This window comes from Pristis pectinata, chromosome 12 (genome assembly GCF_009764475.1).
Source record: "Pristis pectinata isolate sPriPec2 chromosome 12, sPriPec2.1.pri, whole genome shotgun sequence".
NCBI classification, from domain to species: domain Eukaryota; kingdom Metazoa; phylum Chordata; class Chondrichthyes; order Rhinopristiformes; family Pristidae; genus Pristis; species Pristis pectinata.
This window is the reverse complement of record NC_067416.1, coordinates 16,524,162-16,538,086: the sequence shown is the minus strand read 5'-3', so window position 1 is coordinate 16,538,086 and position 13,925 is coordinate 16,524,162. Positions and strand designations below refer to the sequence as shown.

Here is a 13,925-nt window from a genome sequence, read left to right as displayed (position 1 = left end):
TAGTGATCAAATATTAATTTTCCATTCAAGATTGACTCAGTAACCAAAAGATGGAGATGGAAGAATGTCTCAGACTGGAAGGCAGTTTGCTGACGTCCAAAAGGATCATTTTTCCATCCAACACTGTTCAAGTGTTATAAATGGCCCGGACGCAGTTGGAAGGAACAGCAGTATAAAGTTTGCAAATCCTGGAAAAGTAGTAACTGTTGATAGTGTTTATAATAGGCTATAGGGTGGCGTAGATAGAATGATGAAGTGAGCAGAAGGATAGCAGCTGATTTCAGTCTGTAGAATAGGAAGTGACCCATTTTGGAAGAATGAGTACAAGACTGTATACCAGGAAGGGCATAAGGTGAAATGTGTGCAGTCAGAGCACTACAGCACAGAACCAGGCCCTTCAGCCCATCTTGTCCATGCCAGCCTGTTTTTTGCCCAGTCCCATCTACATGCACACAGACCATAGCCCTCCATACCTCTCGTTCGTGTATCTATCCAAATTTCTCTTAAATGTTACAATTGAACACACATCCACCACTTCCGCTGCCAGCTCATTCCACACTCACTCCCTGAGTGAAGTAGGTCCCCCTCAGATTTCCCCCTTTCACCCTAAACTTATGACCTCTAGTTCTCGTCTCACCCAACCCAAGGTGAAAAGCCTGCATGTATTCATCCTATCTATACCCCCTCAATTCTGTATACTTCGAAGATCTCCCCTCATTCTCCTGTGTTCCATGGAATAAAGTCCTAACCTATTCAACTTCTCCCTGTAACTCAGGTCCTCAAGTTCTGGCAACATGTGTCAATTTTCTCTGCACTCTTTCAAGCTTATTGATATATTTTCTGTAGGTAGGTGACCAGAACTGCACACAATGCTCTAAATTTGGCCTCACATCCCAACATAACCTCCCAACTCCTGTACTCAGTGCCCTGATTTATGAAGGCCAATGTGCCAAAAGCTCTTTAGGATCCTATCTACCTGTGATACCAATTTCAAGGAATTATGGATCTGTATTCCCAGGTCCCTTTGTTCTACCGCACACCTCAGTGCCCTACCATTCACTGAGCAAGTCTTACCCTGGTTTGTCCTCCCAAAGTGCATTACCTCACTTGTCTATACCATCTGCCATTTTCCACCCCATTTTCCCATCTGGTCTAGCTCACTATGCAAGCTTTGATGGCCTAGCTCGCTGTCCACTGCACCCCCAATCTTGGTGTCATCCACAAATTTGCTGGTCCAGTTTACTACATCATCTAAATCATTAATATAGATGATAAACAACAATGGACCCAGCACTGATCCCTGCAGCACACCATTAGTCACAGGCCTCCAATCAGAGAGACAACCATCTTCTACCACTCTCTGGCTTCTCCTGCTAAGCCAACATTGAATCCAGTTGACTTCTTCATCCTGAATGCCAAGCAACTTAACCTTCTGGAACAGCCTCCCATGCAGGACTTCAAAGGCCTTGCTAAAGTCCATGTAGACACATCTTCCACCTTCCTGGTAACCTCCATGAAAAACTATTAGATTGGTTAGACATGACCTGTCACAAAAAGCCATGATCAGGCCCTGTCTAGCCAAATAATTATATCCTGTCCCTCAGAATACCTTCCAATAATTTACTCACAACTGACATCAGGTTCATTGGCCTATAATTTCCCGACTTATTCTTAAAGTCTTTCTTAAAGAACAAAACAACATTAGCTATCCTCCAGCACCTCACCCATGGCTAAGGATGTTTTAAATATCTCTGCCAGGGCCCCTGTAATTTCTGCACTAGCCTCCCACAAGGTCTGAGGGGACACTTCATCAAGCCCTGGGGATTTATCCACCCTAATTCACCTCAAGACATCAAGCACCCCTTCCGTAATCCAGATACAGTCCATGACCTCACTACTCTTTCCTTCATTCTATAGACTGAGTCTGTATCCCAAGTAAACACAGATGCAAAAATTCCATTTAAAATCTCCCCCATCTCTTTCGGCTCCACACATAGATGACCATGCTGATCTTCAAGAGGACAAGTTTTGTCCCTTGCTATCCTTTTGCTCTTAATATAGCTACACAAGCACTTTGGATTCTCTTTCACCCTGTCTGCCAATGCAACCTCATGTCCTCTTTCAGCCTGCCTGATTTCTCTCTTAAGTGTTCTCTTACATTTCTTATATTTCTCGAGCACTTCATTTGCTCCTAACTGCCTATACCTGATATGCACTTCCTTTTACTTTACCAGGGCCTCAGTATCCCTTGATGACCAAGGTTCCCTAAACCCATTAGCCTTGCCTTTTATCCAAACAGGAACTTGCAGATTCTGTACTCTCAATATTTCACTCTTGAAGGCCTCCCACTTACCAAGCACCCCCTTGCTGGAAAACAACCGATCCCAATGCATGCCTGCCAGATCCCTTCTGATACTCTCAAAATTGGCCTTCCTCCAGTTTAGAATCTTAACCCTAAGACCAGTCCTATCCTTTCCCATAATTATCTGAAACTAATGGAATTATGATCACCAGATCCAGAGTGCTTCCCTACAGTCACTTCTGTCACCTACCCTGTCTCATTCCCCTAGAAGAGACCCAGTATCACACTCCCTCTAGTTGGGACCTCTACATACTGATTAAGGAAACTTTCCTGAATACATTTGACAAACTCAATCCCATCCAGTCGTTTTACAGTATGGGAGTCCCAGTCAATATGTGGAAAGTTAAAATCACCTACTATCAATACTTCATATTTCCTGCAACTGTCTGCTATCTCTCTACAAATTTGCTCCTCTAAATACCACTGACTGCTGGGAGGTCTATAATCTAGTCCCATTAACGTGATCATCCTTTTTGATTCCTCAGTTCCACCCAAATTGCCTCAGTAGTCAAGCCTTCCAGTATGTCCTGAGCACTGCTGTGGCATTTTCCCTGATCAGTAATGCCACCCTTCCCCCTTTAATATTTCCCCCTCTATCATTGTCTAAAACAACAGAACCCCAGAACATTGAGCTGCCAATCCTGCAACCAAGTCTCACTAATGGCTACAACATCATAATTCCACGTATAGATCCATGCTCTTAAGTTCATCTGCCTTACCGACAGTACTCCTTGCATTGAAGTGGACTCACCTCAGAACATTAGTCCCACCACACTCAACTTTTCAGTTTCCACCATCTACTTTCCCCACAGCCTCTCTGCTTGCTGTCCAACCACTCTGGTTCCCACCCCACTGCAACTATAACCACCCCCCCCCCCCCCAAGCAGCACTAGCAAACCTTCCCACTAGGATATTGGTCCCCCTCCAGTTCATGTGCAAAACATCCTGTTTGTACAGATCTCATCTGCCTTGGAAGAGAGCCCAATGATCTAAAAATCTGAAGCCCTCCTTGCTGCACCATCTGCTTAGCCACATGTTAAACTGTACTATCTTCCTATTTCTTGCCTTACTAGTACATGGCACAGGTAGCAGTGCTGAGATGACCACACTGGTCTTTTAACTTAGCACTTAACTCCCTGAATTCACTTTGCAGGACCTCACCACTTTTCCTGCCTATATCATTGGTACCAACATATACCACAATCTGTGGCTGCTGACCCACCCCCTTAAGAATGCTATGGACTCAATCCAAGACATCTGACCCTGGAGGTAACAGACCATTTGAGTGTCTCATTCTCACCCATAGAACCTCCTTTCTGTTCCCCTGACCAATGAATCCCCTATCACTACCACTTGCCTCCTCTCTCCCTTTGATTCTGAAGAAGAGCCAGATTCAGTGCCAAACCTGACCACTGTGGCTTTCCCCTGATAGGTCATCCCCCCAACAGTATTTAAAACAATATACTTGTTATTGAGGGGAATGGCCACAGGGCTACCCTGCACTAACTGCCCATTCCCTCTCTCTCTCTCTCAACAGTCACCTAGCTACCTGCCTCCTGCAACTTAGGTGCAACTGCTTCCCTGTAACTCCTGTCTATCAACCCCTCAATCTTCCAAATGATACAAAGGTCATCTAACTCCAGCTTCCTAACAGTCTGTAAGGAGCTGCTGCCAGATGCACTTCTCACAAATGAAGTCATCAGGGATACTGGAGGTCCCCCTGACTTCCCACATCATGCAAAAGGAGCATACCACTGCACAGGATGTCATTCCCACTGCATTACCCATGCAATAATAAAGAAAGAGAACTTAACAGAATCTCACCTTAGCCTCCACTTTTTCACTCTTTGAGACAAAGCCTCAGTTCCCCCACTCTTATACTAATCCACTCACACAATTACTGCTCCAAAATAGCCACTCTGCCTTACCCTACCTGCCTTTTATTGGCTGAGTTGCCATACAGTTAGCCAATCAGAAACAACTTTTAAAAAATCTGCTGGCTCCTCCCCTCTGCTGCTTTGGGTGGTGGAACTGCAAAAAACAAGTACCAACTGAAAAAAAACTTTTAAAAAAAGCTGCTGGCTCATCCCCAAGTCCCAAATCCCAATTCCCAACATGAGCTGAAAGATCCTCCTGTATTTTTATGCAAATTCTTGAAGAAGGCAGCTAAAGCTCAGAAGCATAACAAATGGATTACTTGAGTTTATAAATAGAGGAATGGACTTAAATTCTGAGCTAGAAGTCATTGGAAAGAAAGTGGAGTATTGTAAACAATTCTGGGCACCTGATTTCAATGTAAATGCCTTGGTAAGCAAACAGTATAAGATGACCAAGATGAGGTACGTTAGTTATAAGAAACTGGAAATACTAGGTCTGTTTATTTGGAAAACAGAAGACAAAGGTGTGATCTAATAGAGGCTGCGATTGATGAAAAACTTTGGTAAATTGAATTAAAAAAATTGATTTCCTCCATCAGATGGGTCAATACTGGAGATCATAGATTCAAAGCTACTGGTAAAAAAGCTAGAGGAAGATGAGGAGAAATTCTTCCACTCAGAGTTGTTGAGATCTGAAATGTTCCACTGGAAAAGATGGAAGATGTTGTTTCCATAAATAATATTAAAAGGGATTTGGACAGCTTTTGAAGTGAGGAACTTCTAAGGTTAAATACAAAAAGCAGGGATATGGAACTAAGTTCCTCTGAAGAGCCAACCGAGGTGTGCTGAGCCAAATAGCCTCCTGCTGTGCTGCAAATGTTTCTGTGATAACCTAGAGCACTTGATGGAAAGAATGCCTGTCCATCCCCTAACATAATGCCTGTTGATGATGTTTAGTCTAGTCCTAACATAATGTATAAATATAGAAAGAATTGTTTCCCTTTCATGATACTAATAAAACATCCATGGGTTTGATATAACTTTTTCTTTTCACTAATGTGAAATTTTTCGAAAGGTGTTTTTAGTAAGCCAGAATCTTCAATGCATTTCAGGACAATATTTTGTCTTTCAGCTGAGCACTTGTCTACCTTCTGGTCTAAGTAATGATTTGTGCAAATTAAAATCTGAACAGTCTCCTTGATTCTCCTGTCTCTGTCACCTGTCCATCTTCCATTTCAATAATGGCTAACTTCACTACTTTTTCTTTCCTTATTCCACTTTTTGGTATGAGGTGCCCACACACTCACACTTCCTTCCAGGATTTTTAATACTTACTTTCATATAGATTCATAAAGTCAGAGAGTCATACAGCTCAGAAACTACCACTTCAGCCCAACTGGTCTATGCTGACCAAGATGCTCTTCCAAGCTAGTCCCATTTGCCAGCATTTGGCCCATAGCCTTCTGAACTTCCTATCCATGTACCTGTCCAACTGACTTTTAAAAGTTGTAATTGTATCTGACTCAACCACTTCATCTGGCAGCTCATTCCACATGTATACCACTCTTTGTGTAAAGAAGTTGCCCCTCAAATTCCTATTAAATCTTTCCCCTCTTACCTTAAACCTATATCCTCCAGTTTTTGATTCCCCAAACCTGGGGAAAAGACTGAGCATATTCAGCCTATTTATGCCCCTTATGATTTTATACACCTCTATAAGATCACCTCTCAGTCCCCAATGCTCCAAGGAATAAAGTCCTAGCCTGTCCAACCTCCCCCTATAACTCAGTCCCTCAAGTCCTGGCAATATCCTTGTAAATCTTTTCTGCACTCTTTCCAGTTTAATAATGTCTTTCCTATAGCAGGGCAACCAAAACTGAACACAGTACTCCAAGTGCAGCCTCACCAACCTTGTACAACTGTACCATGACCTCCCAACTTTTATACTCAAGGCCCTGACTGATGAAGGTCAGCATGACAAAAGCCTTCTTCACTATCCTGTCTACTGGTAACTCCTCTTTCAGTGAACCATGTACTTATACTCCAAGGTCCCTCTGTCTACAACACTCCCCAGGGTCCTGCCATTCACTGTGAAAGTCCTATCTGGATTTGACTTTCCAAAATGCAATACCTTGCACTTACAGTATCTGAATTAAACTCAGCCCACTTACTCAGCTGATCAAGACACCCCTATAATTTTTGATAACCTTCTTCGTTGTCCACTATATCACTTATTTTAGTGTCATCTGCAAACTTACTAACCATGCCTTGTACACTCTTTCCAAATCGTTGATCTGGATGACAAACAACAATGAGCCCAGCACCAACCCCTGGGGAACACCACTTGTCACGGGGCCCCCAGTCGGAGAAACACCCTTACACCATCACCTTCTGCTTCCTCCCATCATGTCAATTGTGTATCCAATTAGCCATATCTCCCTGGATTCCATGCAACCCAACCTTCCAGAGTAGCCTACCATGTGGAACCTCATCAAACACTTTACTAAAATCCATATAGACAACATCTACTACCCTGCCCCCATCAACCCTCTTGGTCACATTATCAAAAAACTCAGTCAAGTTCAGAAGACATGATCTCCCCGCACAAAGCCATTCTGACTACCCAAAATCAACCCCAGTCTTTCCAGATGCATGTGTATCTTATCATTCAGAACCTTTAATTAAGTCAGTCTTTCTTGCAATTGTGATTAATCACCAGTCTTTTGATGTTCTATTTCCCCATTTTACTTTTATCAATTGTATTAAAGTGTCTCCTCCCAGGTTTTGATGGTGTACATCTGTTATTAATGCTTCTCTTCACAGGTGTTGATGGACCTTGCTGTATGTTTCTAGCTTTTTCCTTTTTTTTCAAATTTCAGTCTTGCTTCCTGCATAATCATTCCTTTCTCACAAATAATTATTTTTGACTATTTTGTCTTTCAAGCAACAGCACTATGTAACCCTAATCCTTGTAAAAATGGAGGTACATGCAAAGCTGGGAAGAAAAAATCCTTCACCTGTAACTGTCCTGGATCATTCAGAGGAGAGCTGTGTGAAATCGGTAATATTTCTAATCATACTAGTTGGGGCTGATGTCTCTAATCTAAATGCATCCATCTTGGTGAATAGTTATACAGGTAACATTGTTTGCTTTAATACTCACTATTATCCAGCATAACTGCAGAATAGGGCCCTTGTTAAATTCAACAGGTAAATCTGTCATGGATTTGATCCTGGCAGTTGCTGGGAGCAAGGTGGACATTGAATTTCATTAGCATGTCGATAGCCATTTCCTATTGCTGATCCTTATTCCAACAATAGGCTCAATCTATAGTATGGAGCAGAGTTCCACTTAAGTTATTTCCATGACAGTAACTTCCATCAACAGTGAAAGGCATTATCCATTTACCCTTAGGAAAGTATTCCAAAGTGTCACAAGCCATTTAAGCATGTATATGTGGCTTGGAAAAATGGATGATAAAATCATTAGAAGAAAACTGGCTTTAGTGAGTGGAGATGTCCTGAAAAGACTTCAAAATCCAATAATCTCACGACTGATGACTAGATTTCACCAGTTAGCCTGGATCCATTAACCTAGACCTTCACACTGGGAATGTATAAAGCTGCCACAGCTTCATTGGAATGTTCTCAAACCTGGCGAAGCAATTAGAGCGCAAATATTTAATGAGCTCTACAAATATCATTTCTATCAGTGGAGGATATCACATTTAGCAGAAACATGCATGGATTCGATTTAACCCATGGGCCTGCATTAAAATAAGACAAAAAATCATGTTAGGTTCTTGTCCATTAGTATTGTCAGCAATAATCTTTAAGCACAAGGCTTTGAGTCTAGTAACACTTTATTCTGCCCATACAGGTGGCAATAAAACTAATGCACCATACACATGAAACTTGCTCCTTATATTTGAAGAAATAACCATCAGTGTATGAATCAGGTTTGTTGGAAAATGGTTACACATGGGAAACTCTACACTGGCACTTGAATACATATACCTCAAGCTTTTGCTTCCTCCTTTATAACTGCTTTCTTAATACTCATGACAACTCATTCTGTTGAATTTAATGCATGTTATATTCCTTCCACAGTTATTTTCAAGACCCAACATATTTAAACTCAGTGAATCTCCTGTTTATGTTCTATTCATTTGTGCCTTCTTTTTCCATAGCACCAAATGAATGTTACCAGGGTAATGGCGTGTCATATAGAGGTCGTGTGAAACAAACTGAACAGGGGAGGAAGTGCCTATACTGGAGCTCTCACCTGCTACTCAAAGAAGCTATTGGTACTCACATGCAAAATCCCAGCAAATATGGCATTGGTGATCACAATTATTGCAGGTATAAAAGCTCAGGTGGACTGTTTGCTTCAAGCTAAATGATAACAGTCTAGATTTATAAGTTAATGCTTAATATTGCTCTCTAAACTTTTGAACCCAGAATCTATCAAAACAAAGATTTCTAAATCAAATACCAGATTTGGTGGAAAGTTCAACATCTGACGTTAATGGTGGGTTTGGCCGCATTTTTTAACAGCATTCAGGTGGAGAACATGATTAGAATCAGATCAATCTTCAAAGGCAACGTCCTTTTATTTAGAATATTCACAGAATACTTCAGACCTCCAAATTACCCACAAATGATTTACCAACACTGGAGTATTTGTGTGAATAGAATATATTATTATGTAGCTAAATTCCTCTGCGGAATAGCGTCAACTTTATACAATCAAATTAGTTTTATTGCAAGTGGATAGTAATTTGTGAGGTTGTAGTTTCCACTTTAATCAAAACAATGATGAGAATTGTATGATGCATCAGTTTTATTGCAAATTGATAATTTCCACTTCTGCTCCTGTTTCTTGGCCAGGATTGGCTCAGCCATTATCTTATAGAATGGCAGAACAGGCTCAAGGGGCTGATGAGGTACTCCCACTCCTGCTTCAAATGTTCTTGTGATCTTGCAGTATAATTATGTAGGGTTATAGTGGCTATTTTTGCAAAAACAAATTCCATTCTTTTACTACAAAGGACTATAAAGTGGTTGCTGCTCATGAGAATATGAATGCATGTGTAAAAACAAGTAATGGCCCAGTAGGTCTCCACCTAATATTAGTGATCCCTCGAATATTTCAGAAACAAAACACAATAAACAACAGATAAATGTCACAAATTGTTAATGGGGTATGAAATATTGCAGGAAGCTCAAAGTTATGTTCAGAAAGTCAATTTTATCCATGATAATCTAAAAGATCATATTTTGTCCAGTTCCTGCAATTGAATTTTACAAAAGGGTTGCAGAATAAATATACAAACTGCATTTCTGTATGAAATGTATAGATAGAGGGTGAAAGGCACAGTTAGAGAGAGATTAGGTACATGTTGACTAAGAAAGAAAAAGATACATGGGCTGATATTCAATGGGTGAGGATGCAATGCCTTAATAAAGCATGGTCCTTTGTTATACCTCCTTCTTAATGTTCATTTCAGGTAAAAGGCTTCAGAATAGATTATAATGTCAGGTGTATGATGGGTAGTTGAAATGAATAGAAAGTCAATTTTTTTCTCTATTGACTTAGAGAAACAGCGAGAGGGAACAAGACATTGGCTTGGATTTTCCTGAATAGCTCCAGCATTTCCTATATAAGTATCAAGATATTCAGGACACCTACACATGCATGCATGAAGGCAGAAGTCTTGAACTTCCTAATAGGCATTCACCAAAGTTTTGCCAATGCGCTCTGTTTCTGGCCTTCACTTTGACTCCTTGTGGAAAACAGTGATGGAACGTAAGCATTCAGGCAATTCCCCAGCACTAACTAGGGGCATCTGCTTGCTGAACCCCATGCCAGGTTAAACATGGAGAAGCAAAAGCAACTCCTTTCATTTCAATGGAGGGAAACAGCTGGAGGGATTGAGCTAAGTATCAGATAGTAAACATTTTAATCAATTTGTTTTTTGTTAATGTTTTAAGTGTTTTATTGCTTTAAAATTACTTTAAATATCTTAGTACTTTAAAATATTTTTAATAGTTTGATGAATTTTTAATAGTTTCTGATGGTCCTAAAAGTCAGAGCACCCAACTTTTTTCTGTTTTGGCAGCTGACTGAGCTAGGGGCGGGACTTAGCCATTTGTCAAAGACTTCTCAGTATTTCCATGTTCTTGTTTACCATAACTTTGGGTTTATTTATGGAAGGCTAAATGCTGTGCAGGGTCTTTCTGATGAGGATTGGGATGGCTTCTGCAAGCATTGCCATGCCAGGGATCCACACAGATAAACAACTGGGTATGGTTTGTAGCAGAGTCATTGTCATTTTACATTTTTTTAATTCATTCATGGGAAGTAATTAGTATTTATTGAACATCCCGAGTTTCCCTTGAACTGAGGAGTGCAATAGTGGGAATGGAGTCAAACAGTTCAGATTGAATAAGGACAACAGATTTCCTTCACTGAAGGGATTTAATGAAGCAGATGTATTTTTAAGATGGTTTCATGGTTACATCTACTGGGACTAGCCTTTATTTGAAAATTTCAGGTTTATTTAATTACTTGAATTTACATTCCCATAATGGGAATGAAACTCAACTGTTAGCGTAGTAACTTAACCACAATGCTACTGTAATCCGTGACCCTGTCACACCTAAAAACATATCATATTCTACATCAAACAACAGAAACATGCGACTGAAAATGGAACATTTTATGTAAATATGCAGAAATATATCAATGTGTCTTTGGAGACAACTATAGGTAAGTTATTGAGCTTTGTTCTACTAAATTCTCTTGTAAAGCAAATGAGAGATATCTCAAGCCCTCTCTCAGCAATGATTGTAATTTCTGCTGTATTTATTCTTACTTGAATCTTCTCCCATTCTCTAGTCTTTTTTCATAATAATTTGTTTATTATTATTGTCTCATATACTGAGGTACAGTGAAAAATTTTGTTTTGCATGCCATCCATACAAATCATTTAATTACAACAGTGCATTGATGTAGCACAAGGGAACAATAACAAAATGCAGAATAAAGTGTCACAGCTACAGAGAAAGTGCAGGAAGCAAAAGTAGCATCATAAAATTAAGAGTGGAAAAAAGTCGAGTCTAGCTATTTGTTGAAATGGGGAGCAATGCAAGTATCAGACCAATTTTTATCTTAAACTAAGTGGTTATGACAATGCATTGGAGCCCTTCAATTTGTCCAGCAAGACAATGGAAATATTTTGTGAACAACATTTTTGAGAAAGAGGGCAAGGGCAAGGATGCTTGAAATGAAGCCATACATGAAACCAAGAAGGCAATTCTCTTAGTTGAAACAGGGCCAGATGTTTGTGGAACACTGGCAAACAGACTTGAGACAATTAATGTGCCACTTATTAAGAGTATAGAGAACTTACAAAGTCATTTCAATCCAACAACATCAGATATTGTGAAAAGTTGTACATTTGGAACCTGAAATCAGGAGAGATAATTAGCAAATATATTATTGCTTTGAAAGATCTGTCATAGCATTGCAACTGTGGTGTATTTCTTGATTGTTTACTAGGCAATAAGTCTCTGAGTGAATTGGTGGATGAGCGTATCTAGTCTAAGTTACCTAACACTCAAGATTTGGTGTACAAATAGGGTTGCAAGATCTATGACCTCCAAAAACGTGAAGGAATTCCGCCCAGTAGAGTGCACTAGTATAAACACGATATATGGACTAATGGCAGAAGCAGCGATACAACTCCAGCACTGAGTCATGTGACATAGAAAGCTCGCCTGGGAGGAGCTTTGCTACTGATACAATGAGAATCATTAAGAACAAATGCATTAGCTCAGAGCAGCAAGATTGGAAAAAGTGAACGTAGTTTGTGTATACAAATCTTAAAAGAGAATAAGAAATCAAGCAGTGTCCCAATAAAAGCAAAATAGTTGCAGTAAAAACCACACAGAAGGGAGATTTAGACATCATTGAGGCAAATGATTGACACAAGGTTTCTATGACTGAGGAAATTGTCAGGAGCTTAAGGATTTATAAGGTAACTCTTAAATAAAAACAAATAATGCACATTAGCCTCTGTTAACATCTCAAAATGTATATGCTGATTTGTCAGGAGAAAAATCTTCACCAGATTGGATCTGTTCCAGCCATTGCCCAGATTAAAGTTAACAAAGAGAGTCAATGCTCTATGACAATTAACATCAGCAAGTGGTTGTTCTCACATGTCAAACTACTTTATGGGATAATATCATCACCCATAATATTCCAAGCAACAATGCATAAGATTCCTACAGGGGTACAACATTGTTTTTTAAAATCAGGGTGGCTTTCATACAAAAGAAAATAACTTGCTTAGGTTTGAGAGTTGGTAGAAACAGGCTGCAGCCAATTGAAGAGAAAGTGAGGCCATCATCAGAGTCAGAAAACCCCAAAATGTTACTGAGCTCCAGTAATTTCTAGGGATAATCCAATTAGGTTTCTACTAGGCATTGCCACTGTGTGTTGACACTGGCTTCACCGGCTATTTCAGAAAGACAGGCCTTGGTGGTGTGGTAAAGAGCAACACAAAGTTCATGATTTATGCAAGAAGAGCTCAGCAGTGAGACATTGTGGTGCATGAAGATACCACCTGAGTGCTAAAGCATCCTGGCAATCCTTCTAGTTATGAAGTCAGGGCAGTAATTAGCCACTTCATGAACAGTGGTGTGCGAAATTTATTGCTTATGAATCAAGCACACTGACCAAAGGGGAAAAAGATTATTCTTGGATAAAGGAAAAGGCATCAGTGATTATATTCAGAGATACAACTTTATGTCAAGTTTGGCAGGGAGGACCAGTATCATTAATTACTGACCACAAGCTCTGTTGACCATTTTGGAGCCAAGGTCTGCTTTTCTCATGATGGTGGCATCAATGATGCAATGATGAGACTTTGCTTTATATCAATATGACCATGATGTTGAGCACAAAGTTAATAAGGAAAATGCTACAATGGATGCCCTTTGTGAACTACCCTACAATGAGGCTACAATGAATATAGAAAACAATATTTATTTTATTGAGAAGATGGAAGATGATTTCCCTGACACAGCGATTGAAATAGCTAGGGCTGCAAGTATATGAATATGCATTAAGTGAATGGACAGATTCAGACACAGGTCTGAATGAACACCTGAAACCATCTTATTGCATGCACTGTAAATTGTCCATCAATTAGGGTTGTACAATTCCTTTCACATCTCATTACCCTGAGCTTCAAAGCAGGAAGCAGAAAAGCCAGTTTGTGTTGTAAGTGATACATTGACTAAACAGATTATGGAAAGTTGATCGTACTTCATTGATGTAGCATTTCTCCTAAACTATAGGACAACTAACACTACATTCCTAATGAAATGTTAATAAATTGAAGTCTCAGAATGTGGTTAAGTCTTGTCTAAACCAATGTGGATAAGAAAATGGATAAGAGTCGATCAAAATTGGATAAGCAAGAAAACTCATCTAACAAGGAGATAACCTTCAGCCTGCAAGAGTTCATCCACTGCAATGTGCCAGCAGGTCAAAGATGAGACATTGGGAAGAAAGAGGAGATATACAGGTCTAGGAATTATCTTGTGAAAATTGGACAGAGATTACATAAAGTCCTTATTGAAGTCCACTTAATCCTGGTGAATGGTGCAAGGGA

General features: G+C 39.9%; 1 protein-coding gene across 6 annotated transcripts in view; it reads left to right on the top strand.

Annotated features, from left to right (window-relative positions):
- habp2 (hyaluronan binding protein 2) overlaps nucleotides 1-13,925 on the top strand; it is a 41,054-nt gene that overhangs the window by 17,252 nt on the left and 9,877 nt on the right. For 3 of the 6 annotated variants that reach the window (XM_052027927.1, XM_052027924.1, XM_052027928.1), the window contains 2 exons: nucleotides 7,184-7,300; nucleotides 8,430-8,601. In XM_052027927.1, coding sequence (XP_051883887.1) covers nucleotides 7,184-7,300; nucleotides 8,430-8,601 — 289 coding nt within the window. Of the gene's footprint in view, nucleotides 1-7,181; nucleotides 7,301-8,429; nucleotides 8,602-13,925 lie in introns of all 6 variants that reach the window. The other 3 variants (XM_052027925.1, XM_052027929.1, XM_052027926.1) reach the window with 3 other exon arrangements.